The sequence below is a fragment of the Mobula hypostoma genome, chromosome 1 (assembly GCF_963921235.1).
Source record: "Mobula hypostoma chromosome 1, sMobHyp1.1, whole genome shotgun sequence".
Classification (NCBI taxonomy): domain Eukaryota; kingdom Metazoa; phylum Chordata; class Chondrichthyes; order Myliobatiformes; family Myliobatidae; genus Mobula; species Mobula hypostoma.
In genome coordinates this window covers 149,679,260-149,701,936 of record NC_086097.1, presented here as the reverse complement: position 1 = coordinate 149,701,936, position 22,677 = coordinate 149,679,260, and the positions used below count along the sequence as shown (strand labels likewise).

Sequence of the window (22,677 nt, the reverse complement as noted above, 5' to 3'; positions counted from 1 at the left end):
AAGGGTAAAAAGACCCTGATGGAAGTTGTTTACAGACCCCCAAATAGTAGTTAGAATGTTGCCTACAAATTACAATGGGAGATAGAAAATGCATGCCAAAATGGCAATGTTACAATAGTCATGCAAGATTTCAATATGCAGGTAAATTGGGAAACTCAGGGTTCCAGATTCCAGAAGGGGAAATTTTCAGAGTGCCTGCGAGATGACATTTAGAGCAACTCATGGTTGAGCCCACTAGAAGATCAGCTATTCTGGATTTGCTGCTATGTGATGAGCCAGAATTGATTAGAGAGCTTAAGGTAAAGGAACCCTTAGGGGATGATCATATATGATTGAATTAGAAACATAGATACATAGAAACATAGAAAAACTACTGCGTAATATAGGCCCTTCGGTCCACAATGCTGTGCTGAACATGCACTTTAGAAATTACCAAGGGTTACCCATAATCCTCTATTTTTCTAAGCCTTATGTACCTATCCATAAGTCTCTTAAAAGACTCTATTGTATCCACCTCCACCACAGTCACCAACAGCCTATTCCACACACTCACCACTCTTTGTGTTTTTAAAAAAAACTTACCCCTGACGTCCCCTCTGTATCTACTTCCAAGCACCTTAAAAGTGTGTCCTCTCATGTTAGCTATTTCAGCCCCAGGAAAAATGCCTCTGCCTATCCACACGATCAATGCCTTTCATCATCTTATACACCTAATTCACCCTGAAATTTGAGGGGGAGAATCTAAAGACAGATGTATTAATATTACAATGGAGTAAAGGGAATTACAGAGCCATCAAAGAGGAGTTGGCTGGGAATGATTGGAAAAGAACACTGGCAAGGATGATGGCAGAGCTGCAATGGCTGGAATTTCTGGAAGCAATTTGGAAGGCACATGATATATACATCCCAATGAGGAAGAAGTATTCTAAAGGCAAGATGACACAACCATGGCTAACAGGGGAAGTCAACGTCAACATAAAAGCCAAAGAGAGGGCATCTAATAAAGCAAAGATTAGTGAGAAGTTAGAAGTTTGGGAGCTTTTAAAAACCAACAGAAAACAAATAATGAAAGTCATTAAGAACGCAAAGATGGAATACAAAAGTAAGTGAACCAATAATATTAAGAAGGACCCCAAAAGTTTCTTCAGGTCCACAAAGTGCAAAAGAAAGCAAGAGTGGATATTGGACTGCTGGAAAACAATTCTGGAGATGTTGCAATGGGGAACAATAAACCAGCGAACTGAACAAGTATTTTGCATCAGTCTTTATTGTGGAAGTCACTAGCAGTATGGTGGAAGTTCCAGGTGTCAGGGGGCATTAAGTGCATGAAGTTACCATAACTAGAGAGAAGTTTCTTGGGGAACTGAAGGTAGTTAAGTCACCTGGACCAGATGGTGTAGACTACAGAGTTCTGAAAGAGGTGGCTGAAGAGATTGTGGAGGCATTAGTAACGATCTTTCAAGAGTCACTAGATTCTGGAATGGTTCCAGAAGAGCGGAAAATTGCAAATGTCACTCCACTCTTCAAGAAGGGAGAGAGGCAGAAGAAAGGAAACTATAGGCCAGTTAGTCTAACCTCAGTGGTTGGGAAGATGTTGGAGTCAATTATTAAGGTTGAGATCTCAGAGTATTTGGAGGCAAAAAATAGGCCATGGTCAACATGGTTTCCTGAAGGGAAAATCTTGCCTGACATATCTGTTGGAATTCTTTAAAGAAATAACAATCAGGATAGATAAAGAAAAATTGGTTGATGTTGTGAATTTGGATTTTCAGAAGGCCTTTGAGAAGGCTGCTTAACAAGCTATGAGCCCATGGTCTTAGGAGGCAAAGAGTGGGAATAAAGGGAGCCTTTTCTGACTGGCTGCCGGTAACTAGTGGTGTTCCACAGGGGGCTGTTTTGGGATCAATACTTTTTACATTGTATGTCAAGGATTTGGGTAATGGAATTGATGGTTTTGTTGCAAAGTTTGCAGACACTATGAAGATTGGTGGAGGGGCAGGTAGTTTTGCAGAAGTAGAGAGGCTACAGAAGGACTTTGACAGATTAGGAGAATGGGCAAGAAAATTGCAGATGGAATACTGAGTCGGGTAATGTATGGTCATGCTCTTTGGTTGAAGAAATGAAAGGTTAACTATTTTCTAAATAGTGAGAAAATACAAAAATCTGAGGCACAAAGGGACTTGGGAGTCCTTGCACAGGATTTCCTAAAGGTTAATTTGCAGGTTGAGTCAGTGAGAAAGGTAAATGCAATGTTAGCATTAATTTGAAGAGGACTAGAATATAATAGGATTGAATGGCTTGTCGTATGAAGAGTGTCTGATTGCTCTGAGCCTGTATTCACTGGAATTCAGAAGAATGAGGGGTGATCTCATTGAAACCTATAGAATGGTGAAAGGCCTTGATAGAGTGGATGTGGAGAGGATGTTTCCTATGGTAGGAGAGTGCAAAACCAGAAAGGACAGCTTCAGAATACAGGGGTGTCCTTCTAAGATGGAGATGAGGAGGAATTTCTTTAGCCAGAGGGTGGTGAATCTGTGGAATTCTTTGCCACAGACAGCTGTGGAGGCTTAGTCTTTGTGTATGTTTAAGGCAGAGCTTGATAGATTCCTGATTGTTCAGGGGATGAAGAGATAACAGAGAGAAGGCAAGAGATTGGGACAGAGAGGAAAATTGGATCAGCCATGATGAAATGGCAGAGCAAACTCATTGGGCCAAATGGCCCAATTCTGCTCCTCTATCTTATGGTCTTACAGCCATAAACTTTCTGACACTGTATTCCACCTGCCGTTTCTTTGCTCATTCTCCTAACCTGAATAAGTCCTCCACAGCATCTCTACTTCTTCAAAACTACCTGCTCCTCCTTCATGTCTTCTACATACTTTGTATCAACGTCATCAATTCCATCAACTAAATTATTGACATGCAACTTAAAAAGAACTGTTCTCAATACAGACCCTTTAGAAAACCACTGGTCACTAGCAGCCGAACGGAAATGTCTCCCTTTATTCCCACTCTCTGCCTCCTGCCAATCAGCTTCTGCTTTATCCATGCTAGAATATAATCTTGTAGTACAATGGGCTTGTAACTTGTTAAGCAGCCTCATGTCTGGCACTTTATCAAATCCAAGTACACATTAACCGATTCTCCATTGTCTGTCCTGCTTGGTGTTCATTCTTGAAGAGCAGAATGATATTTGCAATTTTGCAAAAAGGGACATACTGAGCCTGCCTGTAAAAGTAAAGAGACACTGAAAACCAGAAACGCTGTACTAAAGAAAAATGACTTCTAGACAAGCAAAAGTAATTGTGAACACGATGGAGCAAACTGAGAACAGACTGAGTGACTCTCACTCTGTGGTTGAAGAAGCTTTGCGTGTTTTATCTGTTTTGGGACACAATAATGGCTATTGGGGTGACCTGCAGTTGGATGGGGCCACAGTGAGGATGCAGTGCACATGGGTGCTTCAGTAGCGCTGGTGTCAGAGTTAGCTTACAAGGCAAAATTGCAGTATGTCACCTCAGATTGGGCAAGGTTGACTTTAAAGCCTTACACTGGTGAGATTATTTCAGTGAGAGGAGTAGTACGTCTTACAGTGGAGATTAACAAACAGAGAAAGAGTCTTCCACCGAAAATTGTTAAAGGTAGTCATCCAGCACTTCTGGGCTGCTTGTGGTTGGAGCAGCTGAAACTCAAGTGGCTCTAACATGCAGATGTATTCAACGGAGGACTGGGAAGTATGAAAGGAATTACTGTTAAACCGTCCATTAAGCCCGACACAACACTCAAATGCCTGAAAGCAAGGCTTATTCCACACATCCTCAAACCAAATCTAGAGGTTGAATTAGAAAAACTGGTCCAGAGTAAGGGATTGAAACCAGTGAGTGTAAGTAAATGGGCAACTCCAGAGGCTGCTATCCTAAAAAGGGCTGGGTTTTTACGGCTTTGTGGAGATCGTTTTTATGGCTGAACAATAACCTCTTCCCCTCATTGATGACATTTTAAGAATATTAAGCAAGGCCGAAAGCCACTATGCCCAGATTGGATGGGAAGAGTTGTCTTAGGAGTTAACAAAATTACATTAATTCTTCTTTGGTCAACGATTCACACTACTGACAGGTCATTGCCCCTTGACATCAATTTTTGATTCTAATGCGGGCATTCCTTCCCTGGCGAATGCAATGTTGGGCTGTGTTATTATCCGCACATCAGTACGATATAAAGTACAGGAGGTCTAAGCATCATTTGAATGTTCCTGGACAATCCAGATTCTCTTAGCTGTTACAGCTCCAGACCCATCTCTAGAAGAGACCTTTAACTTCAAGAAAGTTCCTACAGCTCCAATAACTACAGTGTAAATCCGTAAGCATACATGCACTGACCCTGTTCTATCTAAAGTGGTGGTCATGTTAATTAACTCATGAATGGCAAGGAGAGCCAACCATAGAACTGAAACCTTACCAGGCTTGATGCAAGGAGATCATAGTTCAAGCAGAATGTTTACTATGGGGCTACCATGTTGCCATTCCTCCACCATTAGAAAGCAAGTGCTTGACGAACAACATGCCGGACACTGTGCCGTAATTGCGCACGAAAGAAATCACACGCAGCTACAGGTGATGACCAGAACTATACTGTATGTAACCATTGAAGAGAAAGCCAAAGCACACCCGTATTGTCAGCAAGTGAAAAATTCTCCTCAACTTGCTCCTTTGCATCCGTGGAACTGGTCTGAAGAACCATGGCAGAGGATTCACATAAATCTTACAGGACCTGTAGAAAATCCCATTTCTTGGTTGTAGTGGAAGAAGACAGCAAATGTGATGAGCACTACATCTGACAACATGTATTGAGGAGCAACATTCCATTTTCACCCACTTTAGACACCCTCATCAGTTTGTAAGTGGCAATGACCCACAACTCCTGTCTGAAGAGTCCAAGGCAATTATGGAAGCAAACGGTATTTAGCACACAAAGTCATCACTATATCATCTAGCCACTAACAGTCCTGCTGAATGATTCGTACAAACAATGAAACAAAGCCTCAGGACTTCAGTGGGATGTGGATTCCTCAACAGCATCTCAGCACTTTCTCGCTGACATACCACAACACACGTCACACTACTACCAAAATAGTTCCAGCCGCAGCACTGATGAAAAGACAGCTCAGCATCCAGTCTGACCTGATTAGACACCCCCAACACATAGTAGATTGTGCTCAATGAACAAGAAACCAAAGCAGAGAGATGTGCCAAAGTGAAGTATAGACATTTCACAGCAGGAGAGAGTACTTACCCAGAACTACATCTCTGAAACAAAGTGGATACCTGGAATGGTGGACGCACAAACTGGTTCAGTGTCATACAGTGTGGAAATTAGTAACCACAACATCTACATGTTGATCAGCTGTTGCCCACTTCTGAGGCTACTGAAAAACAACTCAAACTGACCAATCCAGATCCAGCTGTAGAAATGGGACAGGGTTCTGAAACGTCGACTGCAGAATGTCCCTTAAGATCAAATGACACAGCAATTCTCCTCGATCACCTGTGCTTTCCGAAGTGCCCCCTAATGACAATGCAGTATCCAAGCCAAGATCCATACATACACCACCAAGAGATAAAATGATGTCAGTACCCTCACAGGAACAGACGGCCCCCAGAAAGATTAAATCTCTGGTTTAGTGACTAACCCCCAGTACATGGGGAAGAATAACCCAGAGTTATGTCTGGCAATAGAGACAGTCTACCCTCTTTCACTAGTGTAGGAAAAAAATGTTTTTTTGTTATTGGTTGAATTTGATGATTACTCCATTGAATTTTAATAGTTCAACAGCTGATCTGTGTGTGGGAAGGGTGAGAAACCTTTAAAATAAGGGGGTACGGATATGTTATGTATTCATGTATATTTTGATCCTTACGCATTGCTGTCAAGCTTCCCTGTGTGTTACGTATTGAACCTAAAGTAAGAGAGCATTCTGGGTAGATGGCTTACAAGCTGCATATTGTTCCTCATCTCTACATCGCCCATGTGTGTTATTCACGGCCACCCGGCTTCCCAGTACCACCCCTTGTTATGTCACTAAATTAATGAGCACTAAATTAATTACATGAACTGGAGAAACATCAACCTCGAGTAAAAATAATTAGATAATTGATATATTTTAATACTATGCGTCCTTTTTATTACCGAGAATGTCTAACTGTTCTGCGCTTTTATTGGAGGTGGAGACATTTCAGTTTTTAACAATCTGAACTAGATTTAGATCCTTGAACCTCTTGACATGGTTTAGCTGTAAATCATGAAGTTACTTTTTGAAGCTAAGAGGGCTGTTAAGAGAAGGGATAGGAAGAGATCTGTTGCAGGCATTCTCTCATAGCTTTCTGCATTGGTACGAGGCTGCAGCTCCGAGTGCTAACAGCTTTAGTGCTACAACGCAATGACATGATAGGCAGTGACTGAGAAATCACCCGAGTGAGAGATCTGATGACCACATAGAGACAAAGTATGACTTACAGTAAGAGCCCAGTTGAAGAAATGCTGGTTGAAGAAACAAATTAGAGCAACAGGTGTACTAGAGAACATGACAGTCTCATTCAGAGTCAGCAAAAGATAGTTCATCTTCAATGGCCTGAATCAACACTACGACTTGGTAATTTCAAAACAATGAGACTATTTGCAAAGCTCAAAGGTAGGCAGTTTGGAGGAAGGGTATAACATTGCCCATTGCCATTTGTAATTGTATGGCAATGTACATAGCCAGTGGTTCATAAAATTTAATGATTTATTTGCAAATCTGTATATGGCAATCAATTAACCACTCATTCAGTCTGTCTGAACAAAACATACTTCTAATCAAAGGGATCTGATATATCTTGCTGAAAGTTAAACACTGATTAATAAGGCATTATTGAATACCAGGTTATTTTACTAATTATTAAATACAATATTGTAGAGATTGGAAGTAAATAATCTGTCACTGGGTCTAACAGAATGTTTGTGCAAATCAGCTAAACATAGATCCACTGAACCTATAACACTGAAAGGGGGCACAGGCTGTGAAATCAGCACTATTATGCTTGAGTGTCACCTCTGGTCCTTTCTTGTGTGAACAAGTTCTCCTTACTGGAAGCAATAGTATGGCAAAATTTTTCTCTGCCATGTTAAACTTTATTGAGCACAAGATTGTATCAGGTTGTTTGATCCATCATCACCATTGCATCCACAGAAAATGTATCATTCATTTAATCACTGGTGCAGGATATCTTGGAGATTAAGGATAATACCACAGATTTTCTGATACGAATAGGATGATTCTGAACAAGGAAGAGAGGAATGTGTAGGTCATTTTCTGGAGAGTGAAATGCTAGTGCCATGAAACACTTTACAGTAATAGCATGATTAATTTGTAACTTCACAGAGTAATAAAAGTAAAAGCATTAATTAGCAATTATATAGAAAGATTATCGTGGTAAACATTACCCACTAGTCAAAAAAGTTGATAAAGTATATTGATAAACCATTCCCTATTAACAAAAGGAATACATACAAAATGCTTGTAAAAAGAAAAATGTATTATATAAGAAATTCTTAAAACATAGAACAAAGGAAGCTGTAATTAAGTACAAGATATATAAAGTATTATGCGATCTAGTAAAAGGAATTATAGTAAATTATTGGAGAATAATAGAAATAATATTAAAAATGCTTAGAGTTTTAAATGAAATTATTAAAAAGGATAAAAGAAAAACAATTTACCCATAGTACTTTAATTCAAACAATGATATGGTAAACAACAGGAATTCTGCAGATGCTGGAAATTCAAGCAACACACATCAAAGTTGCTGGTGAACGCAGCAGGCCAAGCAGCATCTGTAGGAAGAGGTGCAGTCGACGTTTCAGGCCGAGACCTTTCGTCAGGACTAACTGAAGGAAGAGTGAGTGAGTAAGGGATGATATGGTAATAAAGGATACTAATCTGGTTGCAGATAGCTTTAATGATTTCTTTGTTAATGTGGGAACTAAATTAGCTAAATTGATTACTGAGCACAGCAATAAAGATGGAGTAAATATACAAGATATGAAACATATAAGATTACTAAGGGTTTGGACACGCTAGAGGCAGGAAACTTGTTCCCGATGTTGGGGGAGTCCAGAACCAGAGGCCACAGTTTAGAATAAGGGGTAGACAATTTAGAACGGAGTTGAGGAACAACTTTTTCACACAGAGGGTTGTGGTTCTGTGGAATGCTCTGCCTCAGAAGGCAATGGAGGCCAATTCTCTGGATTCTTTCAAGGAGGTGTTAGATAGAGCTCTTAAAGTTAGTGGAGGGAAGGGATATGCGGAGAAGGCATGAAAAGGGTACTGATTGTGGATGATCAGCCATGATCACAGTGAATGGTGGTGCTGTCTCGAAGGGCTAAATGGCCTACTCCTGCACCTATTGTCTAAATAGTATTATCAATATAAGCACTTACACTATGTTTACACTAGGTATATAAATCAAAGAGCAAGAAATCAACATTGGAATGGATATGATATGTATTTAATTATAAGCATCATTGACTGTGTTGTGAAACCACTGACTCATCTTTGCAATCAGTCTTTGATTTTTGGAAAATTTCCCAATAAAATGAAAATAGCCAAGGTCATTCCAATATACAAAGCTAGAGATAGACATGTATTTTCAAATTATAGACCAGTTTCCTTGTTCTCAGTTTTCCAAAATATTGGAAAAAATATTTGTGCGAAGGTTTAATGATTTCATAACAAAACATAATATACTCTGTGAACGGCAATATGGTTCAGAAAAAAACAGAACCATTACAATAGCATTAATAGATTTTGTAGAAGAAATATCAAACGCTATGGAAAGAAATGTATACATAGTGGGAATATTCCTTGATCTAAAAAAAATATTTGACACCATTGATCATAAATTATTATTAACAAAATTAGAAAGATATGGTATTAGAGGGGTGGCACGTGACTGGTTAAGTAGCTATTTGGAAGACGGGTATCAGTATGTACATATGAATAACTCTAATTCAAAACTTTTGAGGGAAACTTGTGGGGTTCCACAAGGTTCAGTGCTTGGTCCATTGCTGTTCATTTTGTACATAAACGATATATGTATAGTCTCTCAGACATTAGAATGTATATTATATGCTGATGATACAACTATATTTTGTGGTTGGGAACATCTGAAACAATTTTTGGATACAGTGGAGAAAGAACTAAAAATTATAAAGAAATGGTTTGATACTAACAAATTATCACTGAACCTAAGTAAAACTAAATTCATAATATTTGGAAACCGTGTATCAAACTCATAGTAAACTTAGAATAAATATGTTGAAATTGATAAGATATTTGAAACAAAATTCTTTAGGAGTGGTAATAGATAATAAATTAAGCTGGAAACCACATATAAATTATGTCAAAGCAAAAATGTCAAAATGTATTGCAATACTGCACAAAGCACAAGATTTCTTAAATCAGGAATCTTTGTATACATTATACTGTTCACTTATAGTCCCATATATGACTCACTGTGTAGAGGTATGGGGAAATGCATACAAAACAAATACAAACTCAATTTTTCTACTCCAAAAGAAAGTCATACGAATTGTAAATAAGACAAGTTATTATGAGCCAACCAATCTACTATTTATTCAACTAAACACTTTAAAATTCAGAAATTTCATAGATTTTAAAATGATACAAATAATGTATAAAGTAAAAAAATGGACAACTACCACAAAGTATCCAAAGGTTGTTTAAAATGAGAGAAAGTAAACATGATTTAAGAGGAACATGTATATTTCAGAAACAAAGGATAAGAACAAATGTAAAAATTATTGTATTTCAGTCAGAGGGGTGAATCTATGGAACAGTTGTAGTGAGAATTTAAGAAGATGCACCACACTTAACAAGTTAAAAAAATTATTTAAAAATAGTGAACAAATATAAAATACATGATTTAAAATGAATGGGAGTAATGTAAATAAATGATACTTGGAATTAGATTTTATTAAAAGATTATGAAATTTTTTTATTTTGATGTGATGATTGATGCCAAATATGTTGTTGTGTAAGTAAGAGGTGTAGGCATAATAAGCTGTAGCTTCAGCCTACACTCTTTTAAAGAATATCTATTTTTTTTGTTGTAATTTTGTCCTATGAAATAATCGTTATGAAATTATCATTGAAAATGCTTTTTGTTATGTTTGTACTGACCGAAATAAATTTCATTCATAAAGCCTATTCTGTGATATGTACACTGTGTGCCCACTAAATTCAGCAGCACGACTTTTAGCAACTTTTCAGGGAGCTTGAAATTGAAAAGCATTTTCTTTTCATTAAGCCAATCACCCACATTATTCCCGAATAAATCTGTTCCATAAACTAGCAATGGCAAGACAGAGGCTTTTGTGTTTTGTTAATTATTAGCTGTGCTTGACCTATCTGACTCCATCAACAATAGTTTTCAGCTATATATATTTAATAAACTTTCCTGAAGCACAAGTATGGTAATTTTTTTATTCTGATACAATATCACAGAAATAAATATCCACTAACCTTAGTCAAAGAGGAAAATATTAACGATTATCCTAAAGGTGTAAGGAAAATGGAACCAAAGGGTGAATCCCAGAGCTTGGGACCAAGTCAGCTGAAAGCATTGTTGGAAAGGAGTAGCAAATTAATCAAGAGTTTGCAAAATGCCAAAGAAACATGGCAATTCCAAGGTTTATGTGGCTGAAGGATGATACAGAGATCAGGAGGAATGAGGGTGTAGAAGAGGGTTTCCCATCCAAGGGTCCACAGAACCCCTGGTTGATGGTAAGGGTTCCTGGCATAAAAGTTGGGAACCCCTTGGATAGAGGGATTGAGAACAAGAATAAGCATTTTCAAATTGAGTTTTGTAAAATCCAGTCTGCACAGGGTGTCAGCTGAACAAGACTTGCTGTGAAGGGTAAAACACAGGAAGCAAAATGCCGATTGAGAAAAACATTATGTAGGAAGGAAGAAGAGAGAAAAACCAGGAAAAGATTGTAATCATCAAGTCAAAAATACTCAAGCCAAAAATACCTTAAGCATGGGTAAGGCAAAAATAGGTGAACTGTGACAAGGCAACCAATACACAAGCCTTGGCAACAAAGAATATATGAAGCGGTGTACTATCTGGTTCTGCTTCATTCTGTTGCAAAGGAGAATGATGGACATAGTGGTCATTGAACTTACAGGAAGAAATGGGCATTCACCTCAAAGTGTTTAAATCTGAGCTCTGATGAAAAGTTAACAGTCTGAAATATAAACTCTGCTTCTTCCTTCAAATGTCCAACATTACCTGGGGAATTCTGTACCTAATGTTCCAAGTGGACTTTAACCAAACTTCTCAATATTTTTCTCAAATTACCACCTGCTTTTTGATAATATTCTTCTAAAAGTGTTTAAAACCTTGTTAGTTTACATTGCTACTAGTAATAACATCAGAATCCAAAGCGCTGATGTTCTTTTTAAATGAGATTTAAAAAGGAGCGTTTGCTGTCTTTCAGCATTTTTCCAGCAGCCCAATCGAATTGGGAGCAAGAGAGGAGGCAACTCGCAGTTCTGTGAGTAAGATTTAAAAAGAAGCACGTGGGCTTTCAGCATTTTTCCAGCAGCCCAGTCAAATTGGGAGAAAGAAAGGAGGCAGCTCACAGGTCAGTGAGAGAGACTTAAAAAGAAGCGCTGGTGGCCTTTCACCATTTTCTGGCAGCCCAATCAAACTGTGATTCATTAACAAGGGAAAATAATAATAAGGCAGGGAAAAATGGAGCGGCCATTGTGTCAGTGGGCCAGTATCGCAGTGGGGAGCTTTGGCTCTTCAGTCTTTGGCGAGGTATCAGATAGGTTTCTTTTCTTCCTTCATCTCTTTTTATAGTTATTACATGGTTAGTGCAGCGAGGATGGCTCCACAGGCTGTGTTGTGTTCTTTGTGTGCGATGTGGGAATTCTGGGAGACCTCCATCCTCCTAGGTATCCACATCTGCACCAGGTGCATCAAGTTGCAGATCCTCAAAGAACATGTTAAGGAACTAGAGATGCAGCTCGATGACCTTTGGCTCGCACAGGAAACTAAGGTGGTGATACTGGGAGGCAGTCAGCCTCAATTTGCAGGGGGCATGTACTTGGGTGACTGTCAGGAGAGGGAAAGAAAATAGGCAACCAGTGTAGACTCCCCTGTGGCTATATCCCTCAGTAATAATTATACAATTTTGAAAAGTGTTTTGGGGGGGCAAGCTACTAGAGATAAACCATAGTGATCAGGTCTCTAGCAGTGTCTGGTGCTGTGGCTCAGAAGGGAAGGGGGAAAGAAGAGGATTGCAGCAGTGTTAGTGGAGTCCAATGTCAGAGGAATAGACACGAGATTCTGTGGATGTGATAAGTTCTCAAATGGCAGGGTAGACAACTATGGCTGACAAAGGGAGGTTAAGGACTGCATAAAAGCCAAGGAAAGGGCATATAAGGTAGCAAAAGTGAATGGGAAGTTGGATGGTTGGAAAGATTTTAAAATCCAACAAAAGGCAACTCAAAAAGCTATAAGAAGGGAAATGATGAAATATGAGGGCAAACTAGCCAATAATGTAAAGCAAAATACTAAAAGAGAAAGAAGGAGGTGAGAGTTGATATTGGACCACTGGAAAATGATGCTGGTGAGGTAGTAATGGGGACAAAGAAATGGAAGATAAACTTAATGGGTACTTTGCATCAGACTTCACTGTGGAAGACACTTAGAAGTGTGCCAGAGGTCCATGAGTGTCAGGGAGAAGGAGTGAATGCCATTGCTATTACAAAGGGAAAAGTGCCAGGCAAATTCAAAGATCTTAAGGTGGATAAGACACCTGGACCAGATGGACTACACCCCAGAGTCCTGAGAGAGGTTGCTGAAGAGATAATGGATGCATTGGTCATAATATTTCAAGAAATACTTGATTCAGACATGGTTCTGGAGGACTGGAAGATTGCAAATGTCACTCCACTCTTTAAGAAAGGAGGAATGCAAAAGAAAGGAAATTATAGGCCAGTTAGCCTAACCTCAGTGGTTGGGAAAGTGTTAGAGTCTATTATTACGGATGAGGTTTTGGAGTACTTGGAGACTAATGATAAAATAAGTCAAACTCAGCATGGTTACTGTGAAGGGAAATCTTGCCTGACAAATCTGTTAGAGTTCTTTAAGGAAGTAACATGCAGGGTGGATAAAGGAGAAGCAATGGATGTCATTTACTTGGATTTTCAGAAGGCATTTGATAAGGTGCCACGCATGAAGCTGTTAAATAATATAAAATCCTTTGGCATTACAGGAGAAATACTGGCCTGGATAGAGGATTGGCCGACAGGCAGTGAATGTGAATAAAGGGGGCCTTTTCTGGTTGGCTGCCAGTGACTAGTGGTGTTCCTCGGGGGTCAGTATCGAGACCGCTACTTTTCACATTGTCAATTATTTGGATAATGGTATTGATGGCTTTGTAGCAAAGTTTGCAGATGACACGAAGATAGGTGGAGGTAGTGCTGAGGAAGCAATGTGATTGCAGCAGGACTTAGACAAATTGGAAGAATGGGCAAAACAGTGGCAGATAGAATACGGTGTTGGGAAATGTATGATGATGAATTTTGGTAAAAGGAACAATAGTGCTGAGTATTATCTGGATGGGGAGAAGTTTCAAACATCAGAGGTGCAGAGGGACTTGGGAATTCTTATGCAAGACTCCCGAAGGTTAATTTACAGGTTGAGTCTGTGGTAAAGGTGGCAAATATAATGTTGGAATTTATTTCAACTGCAAAGGAACATAAAGGCAAGGAAATAATGCCGAGATTTTATAAGATACTAATAAGATCGCACTTAGAGAATTGTCAACAGTTTTGGGCCCTATATCTCAGAATGTTGTCATTGGAAAGAGTCCAGAGGAGGTTCACAAGGCTGATTCTGGGAATGAAGGGGTTAACATATGAAGAGCGTTTTGCAGCTTTGGGCCTGTACTCACTGGAAACAGGGGAGCTCATTGAAACCTACCAAATGTTGAAAGGGTTCTATAAGGTGGATGCAGAGAGGATGTTTCTTATGGTGGGGGGTATCCAGAACTAGAGGGCACAACCTCAAAATTGAGGGACGACCATTTAGAACAGAAGTAAGGAGGATGCAAACACGAGGAATTCTGCAGATGCTGGAAATTCAAGCAACTAACATCAAAGCTGCTGGTGAACACAGCAACTTAGAAGTAAGGAGGATTTTTTTTAGCCAAAGAGTGGTGAATCTGGGGAATGTGGTTAAGGCCAAGTCCGTGGGTATATTTAAAGTGGAAGTTGATAGATTTCTGATCGGTCGGGTCATCAAAGGATATGGCAAGAAGGCAGGTGTATGGGGGTTGAGTGGGATCCGGGATCAGCCATGATGGAATGGTGGAGCAGACTCAATGGCCCAAATGGCCTAATTCTGCTCCTGTACCTTATGGTCTTATGGACACCCAGATGGTATTTTGCCTCCCAAGTCAGGGTCAAGGACGTCTTGGATTAGGTCCACAGCATTCTAAAGGGGGAGAGAGTGAGCAGCCAGAAGTGTTGGTACACATTGGCACCAATGACAAAAGCCACCAGGTTCTAAACGAGAGCCCCAAGGCAGAACACTCTGGGTTCCTGCCTGTGCCACCTCCCCACCCCTCATTAAGAGTAAGAACAGGATGATTTTGCAGATGAATGTGTTGCTGAGGAACTGGTGCTGGGGGTGGGGTTTCAGATGCTGGATCATTGGGATCTCCTCTGGGGAAGGTACAACCAGTACAAAAGTTATGTCTGAACACAAGGGGGACTTCTACCCTTGCAGGCAGGTTTGCTGGAACTACTGGAGAGGCTTTAAACTAATTCTGCAGGGGATGGGAAACTGAGTGATAGGGTTTAGGATGGGGCAGTAGGTATACAAGCAGAGGCACTGTGTATTGAGACTGTCAGGAGGGACAGGCTGATGATAGGGCAAGATTGCCGTGGGATGAGTTGGAGTGTAACGGGGACAAAATGGAAAAGTATGATGAATACATGACTGAAGGGGTTACGTTTGAATGCACAAAGTATACTGAATAAGGTAGGTGACCTTGTAATGCAGTTTGAGATTGGCAGATATGAAGTGAGCATCACTGAATCATGACTGAAAGAAGATTTTAACGTTCAATGATACATGTTGTATTGAAAGGACAGACACGTAGGCAGAAGGGGTGGGCATGGTTCTGTTGCTAAAAAATGAAATCAAACCCTTATTAAAAGGTGATATAGGATCAGAAGATGTAGAGTCATTGTGGGTAGAGCTAAGTAATTGCAAGGGTATAAAGATGATGATAGGGGTTATGTACAGGCCTCAGAACAGTAGCAAGGAAGTGAGAAACATATTACAGCAGTAGATAGAAAATGTATGTCAAAAGGGCAATGTTACCATGGTAATAGGGTATTTCAAAATGCAGATAGATTGGGAAAAGCAGGTTGGTGCTAATTGTGGATCACAAGAGAGAGAATTTGTAGAATGCCTACAAGATGGAAGGAAATGGTGGGTGAACTGAATAAGTATTTTGCTACAGTCTTCACTGTGGGAGACACTAGCAGTATGCCAGAAGTTGTAGAGTGTCAGGGGACAGTAGTTAGTGTAGGTGCTTGGGAAGCTGAAAGGTCTGAAGGTAGTTAAGTCACCTGGACCAGATGGACTATGCCTTAGGGTTCTGAAAGAGCTTGTAGATGTATTAGTAATGATCTTTCAAGAATCACTGGATTCTGGCATGATTCCAGAGGACTGGAAAATTACAAATGTCACTCCACTCTTCAAGGGAGAGGCAAATGAAATTAAACTATAGGCCAGTTAGTCTGACCTCAGTGGTTCGGAAGATGTTGGAGTCGATTCTCAAGGATGAGATCTCAGGGTACTTGAAAGCACATGATAAAAATAGGCCAAAGTCAACATAGTTTTCTCTAGGGAAAACCTTGTCTGATAAATCTGTTGGAATTCTTTGAATGAACAAGTGGGACAGACAAAGGAAAATCAGTTGATGTTGTGTAATTGGATTTTCAAAAGGCCTTTGAAAGGGTGTAACAAGTTAAGAGCCCATGGCATTACAGGAAAGATACCAGCATGGATAAAGCAGTGGCTGATTGGCAGGATGCAGAGTGGAAATAAAGAGAGCCTTTTCTGATTGGCTGCAGTTTTCCGTAGGGATCGGTGCTGGGACCGATACTTTTTACATTACATGTCAATAATTTGCATGATGGAATTGATGACTTTGTGGCCAAGTTTGCAGATACTGTGAAGATAAATGGAAAAGCAGGTAATGCTGAGGAAGCAGGATGGCTGCAAAAGGACTGAGGCAGATCGGAAGAATGGACAAAAAAGAGACAGATGGAATACAGTGAAAGGAAGTGTACGGTAATGCACTTTGGTGGAAGGAATAAAAGCATAAACTATTTTCTAAACGGGGAGAAAATTCAAAAATCTGAGGTGCAAAGGGACTTGAGTGTCCTTGTGCAGGTTTCCCTAAAGGTTAACTTGCAGGTTGAGTTGGTGCTGAAGGAGGCAAATGCCTGAGGACTAGAATATAAAAGCAAGGATGTAAGGCTTTATGAGGCACTGGTGAGGCTGCACTTAGAGTACTGTGAGCAGTTTTGGGCACCTTATCTGAGAAAGGATGTGATAAAGAAGTAGAGAGGGTTGGAGACATCAGAGAGGGTTCAAAGCAGGTACACGAAAATGATGCTGGGATTGAATGATATGAGGAGCGTTTGATGGCTCTGTGCCTATACCCACTGGAATTTAGAATAATAGAGGAGATCTTATTAAACCTATCGAATGTTGAAAGGCCCAGATAGAGTGCATGCTGAGAAGATGTTTCCTGTACTGGGGCATCTAGGATTAGAGGGCACAACAGAATAGAGGGATGTCTATTTAGAACAGAGATAAGGAATTATTTTTTTTATATCGGGGGGTTGTGAATCTGTGGAATTCATTGCCAGAGGCAGCTCCAGAGGCCAGGTGATTGATTGTATTTAAGGTGGAAGTTGAGAGATTCTTGATAAGTCAGAGTGTGAAAGGATATGGGGAGAAGGCAGGAGAATAGGATTCAGAGGAATGTGGGTCAGTCATGATCAAATGGCAGAGCAGACATGATAGGCCGAATGACCTAATTCTGCTCCACTGGCTTATGGTCTTTTTCATGTGTTATGTATCAATTAAAATTAAAATTATATATCAATTAAAGAAAGAGCATGAACGTAATGCATCATCTTCCCATTTATGTAATAAGTTTCACATCCTGTTTCTAATTAGATGCCTTCCGTTACTTAAGAAAATTCTTGTATAAGCTACTTCTAAAACTGTCACTAACACTACTAGGCCAATTGAAAGAGGATAAGTAAGAAAAATCCCATGTTGATTTGTCTCCAGATAGGGCAAGGTCCTTACTTGGCATGTTTTCTTGAAAACATGGGAAAATAGCTTGTTACATAACTTTAGAATGCCAAAGGCACAATATCAACATTGCATTCTTTCCATGACCACTATCTTGATTTATTGTATGATAAGAGACTATTTAAAACTTCCCTGTTCCAAATTTACTACTTACTGCCAGCTCACCAGAACATAATATATTGCTTAGGGTTGTCTCTGGCAGGAAGGAGTTTATCGGCACCTTGCTGAGCAAGCATCTGTGTATCTTAATTTATAAAGCATCAAAGCCTTCTTGTAATGAGCAAGTCTAATGTCTCAGCTTTGTTAATAAGCGATACACATGTTTCTCCACAGGATCTAAAAGCCAACATTTACAGTGTGCCAAATTGACAAAGAAGCTAATTGAGGAGACTTTTCGAATGGAGTATAATATACTTGGAGCTGTTGTTAGGCAACGGGCGCAACATGTGGGCTAGAGCTACCCCTCAAGTGGAAATGGGAAAAACAAGATGAGCAGTAAGCTTCCCCAAGTAGAAAGAACACGTGCTTTCCAAACATATTGGTAAACAGAACAAAAAAGTTGTAAAAATATATCTAAAAAATATATGCATGATGCCATTCAACATAGAGAAACTTTTGATTAGAATTTATTAAAATCTTGCCTTGTAATTAATTGGCTACAGTTTTTTCAAATTATTCAGTATTCTCCATAGAAGAATTCTATGGAGATAAAGCAGTAAAGCTACTGGGAAGATTCACATTTAATTATAATTGAGAATAACAGAGTTGCTGGATAGGATGAGATTATAGGGCAAGTCTGGTCTTCCCATGAAAACCACAGTTTCGGAGAGGAGGCAATGATATTGCAGACCAGATCACCCAGCTTGCAGTCCTTTGGAACAGAGTTCCCTTTTGGGGCTACAAGAGCACTGACATTTAAGACATTATGAAAAACATAAATGAAACTGAGTACAACAAAATAACTCGAAGTTCAGCAGACTGAGGCTTTGACTTTCTTCCTAGCTCTATAGATGCTCTTTGGCTTGCTGGGTTTTCCTGATGCTTTCTTTTTGTATTGCATTTAAAGACTGATATAAAAGAATGTAAATTAGTTGAAGGAAAGGAATGAAATTTTTAAAAGTTGGATGGAAAAAAGGGAGTGTGACTGGATGCTCTAATGTGCCTTTAATATTGCCGGAAGTAAGTTTCTCATTGCACCTGTGCTTACCTGTACTTACGCTTTTGATAATAAAGTCAGCTTTGACCTTGAATTTGATTGTATAATTATTCCACAAATCATTGGAATTATCTTTAGATTAGTGAGAAAATGGACAGATCATTCAGTAAATAGGCCTTTCACTTAGTGCCAAGTTCTGACGTTTGGAAGGACTGGCATGGGTTGGGTCCTGAAGAAGGGTCTTGTCCCAAAATGTCGACAGTTTATTCATTTCCATAGATGCTGCCTGACCCGTTGAGTTCCTCAAGCATTGAACTGGACATATGTTTTTACCAAATACTCTGATTCTCATTGTCTTCTGATTCAGAACTCTCCTGTACCTCATCCAAGTAGACATTGCCAAGGTATGAACAACTATGACTCTGATGGAGGTGAAAGTGGTAGCTTTTTTTTATTTGTCAGCGATGTCTACACATGACACAAACATTTCAAGTGCAAGCAAATATTCACACACACACTTTATATTTGTGATTTACTGGACAGTAGTCAAACATAAGAACTTAGCTGATTTACAGTATGGTATACTTGAAGTAACAATGTGTCCAAACAGAAAGTGAGGACTTCAAATTGTCACTTTATTTCTCTGTTCCACTCCCACTCTGATCTTTCAGCCTGTGGAATGCTGTACTGTTCTGGTGAGGCTAAGTGTAAGCTTTAGGAATTATATTTCATTTTCTGCCTGGGTGCATCAGAGCCTTCCGGATTATATCAAACTCAAAAATTTCAGGTAATTTGCTTTCATAGTTTGAATCAGAAATAGTTATTCATCAATAATATTAATATTGTATTTCCTCTTTCTGATAACACTGGTTTGCTGGCCACTTCTTACAGCAGTGACGACATTTCGCAGTTTTTACACGTTCCTCTGTTGTCCCCTCTCTCTCACCGCCTTATAATCCAACAGCCAGAGGGCTTCAGTAGCCTAGTATCACCTTGGCGAACCTGTCATCATCCCCTTGCCCTATCTGTCCCTTCCCCACCCTCTATGCAACTTAAAATTGTCTTATTTTTCATTCTATCCCAGTTCTTCACCCTGAAACATTAACTCCCTTTCTCATTCTACTGAAGTAGACTAACCTGCAGAGTGCTTCCAGTGCTTTCAGGTTGTTTCCAGACTCAGATAAATACAGTTACATTACTGAGCCACATTACTTCACATAAAAGATCCTGAGGATGAATGACTAGATGGATGGAAAGAGGATTCTTCCCCTGTGCCCTCTAATCCCCTCCAATCTGGAATTAGAGGGCACAGTTTCAGAATATGTGGCCACACAGTCCTGACAGAGATAAAAGAGAAATTTACTCTCAGATTCATGAGCCCGTGTACTTTTCTTTACCCCTTAGAGTTGAGAAGGCAAAAATCACTGAATATATTCAAGGTGAAGATTGTCAGACATCTAAACTCTATGGAGGATAATATATTTGGGAGAGTGCAATAAAGTGGCTTTGAGATGAAGGTTTATTGAAAGGCAGAGCAGACTCAAAGGACTACGGCTTACTCTTGCTTCTGCTTCTTATGTTCTTATATAGTAGAGAAAAATATTGGTGGCATTTCTTAAATCAAGTTTCATCTTACCATAATTGCTTTGGATCTTCTGACAAGCCCGTCCTCCTCTGCACTCCCAATCATTAAGTCCACTGCATGGAATCGTCTATTAGGGAAGGCTGTGAGAGGGGATTCTCGTAGGTATATCCCATCAACTATTGGGCCCCATGTTTGGAATGGCCCACTGATTGATAACAGCTGTGGGATCAAACAGAAACAAATGTGCAGGTAAAAACCTTGCCTGAATATACTACCTTGTAACATACTGAGATTGAGATACAGGTACAGTGTGGAGTAGGCCCTTCTGGCCCTTTGATCCGTGCTGCTCAGCAATAACCTGATTTATTCCTAGCCTAATCACTGGACAATTTACAATGACCAATTAGCCTACCAATTTGCATGTCTTTTGGCTGTGGGAGGAAACCAGAGGACCCGGAGGAAACCCACATGGTCACAGGGAGAGCATACAAGCTCCTTACAGACAGCAGCAGGGTTGCTGGTACTGTAAAGTGCTGATTTCACAGGAAACACTGGATGACAAAAGGTAACAGTCTTTATTCTCCTTCATCATACTGCAACATGTAATGCAACAAAAAAAAAATCACATGGTACGTTTGAGTCAATGCCTACTTGATTCAATCAATCTTTACTATGCATCCAATTATCTGTAAGGAAAATTCCAGAAGAAACTTTGGGAAAAGTAGGCTCAAAGCTAACAGTTCCCTAAAACAAGTTAGATTCAAGACATTAATGATATATTGTTTCTTAAACTGTTAGGTTTTTTAAGAATGCATCAAGCTTACGTTTGAATGTATCAATACTCTTTCAAGGTACTATGGATATTTAGAAAACCTACAAATGAAAATCATCCTTCAATATACTCAAATAAGACAACAAGGTAAGTAAACAATTCTGTGCTTCCGTTATTGAGGCATTACATCAAGATTCGTAGATTCTCATTTACTCCAAACGCAGTTTGATTTATAAGCTTGTAGTATTTTAAACTTCAGGTAAGTCTAACATTGCTTCTTCTCAGGAAGTAAGACAGGTTGCTTCCATGACAAATCTGTGGGCAGGGGCGGGATGTATCATGAAGTCGAAACATCAACAATTTGTTTCTTCCCACAAATGGTGCTACACTCGCTGATTTCTTCCAGAAGATTACTTGTTGTTCCAGATTCCAGCATGTGCAGTCTTCATGCATCGAGATGAGTCCAATGTGGGATCTGCAAACTCTGCCATGGGTTGGACAGGTAGAAGTAGACAGGGCAGGTGAATGGATTGATAGTTTCTTACATGGTGCTTCCTTGGCTATGGTGCCCACATGCTCTTTGCTTTAATCTTCATGTGTTTCTATCCTAGATATCTGAAATACCTGGAATCTTTAGGAAGCTCCATCGCTTTAAGTGGCCCAGTGACTCCCATGAGTTGATGGGGTGCTTTGCTTTATCAATAAAGCGTTGAGGATGTTCTTGAAGCATTTCTTTGTTCATTTTGAAATCTCTTGCTGTTATACAGATTGGAGTAGAGTGCTTTCTTTGGGGATTTGATGTCAGGAATAGTAATGATGTGGCTTGGCCACTGAAGCTGCTTCACAATGATTAGAGACTTGAATAAAGCTTCAATGCTGCAAATATTGCCTTGAGATGATATGATTGATGGTTCCCATATCCTGCACTCATAGCCCTTCTCAGTCCTTAAGCTTCCTACTGTTTATTGTCCATACCATATCTCCAGGAAAGCTGTGATCACTGCTGGTTGGTAGGCCATGAGCTTGGTGTCAGACCTGTGGCCTTGGTTCTTACTTTTCTATAATGGCTGAAGACTGTGCTAAAACACTGGAGGTGGTTGGAAACTTTGTCACTGATGATTGTCTTTACTGAGGGGTGGCTCCTGAGATATGCAAAGTTATCCACATAGACTTTCCTGCCTCTATCTTATCTATCCTTTTCAAAATTTTGTATGTTTCTATAAGATCTCCTCTCATTCTTCTGAATTCCAGCAAATACAGTCCCAGGCAACTCAATCTCCCCTCATAGTCTAACCCCCTCATCTCTGGATTCAACCTGGTGAACCTCCTCTGCACTAACTCCAAAGCCAGTTTATCCTTCCTCAAGTAGAGGCCAGAACTGCATGCAGTACTCCAGGTGCAGCCTCACCAGTACCCAGTACATTTGGAGCATAACGTCCCTGCTCTTAAATTCAAACCCTCTAGCACTGAAGGCCAACTTTCCACTTGCCTTCTTGATAGCCTGATGCACCCAAACCAACCTTTTGTGTGCATAAGCACGCCCAAGTCTCTCTGCACAGCAGTACGCTATGATTTTTTCTATCATTTGAATAATAAACTGATCTTCCATTTTTCCTTCCAAAGTTAATGACCTCACATTTACCAACATTGTCTCCATCTGCCAGACCCTTACCCACTTATTTAACCT

General features: G+C 39.8%; 1 protein-coding gene across 1 annotated transcript in view; it reads right to left on the bottom strand.

Annotated features, from left to right (window-relative positions):
* Positions 1–22,677, bottom strand: part of tg (thyroglobulin) — a 348,151-nt gene that overhangs the window by 66,960 nt on the left and 258,514 nt on the right. The window contains exon 41 of the mRNA XM_063057803.1: positions 20,270–20,437. Within this exon, the coding sequence (XP_062913873.1) occupies positions 20,270–20,437 (168 nt within the window). The remainder of the gene's footprint in view (positions 1–20,269; positions 20,438–22,677) is intronic.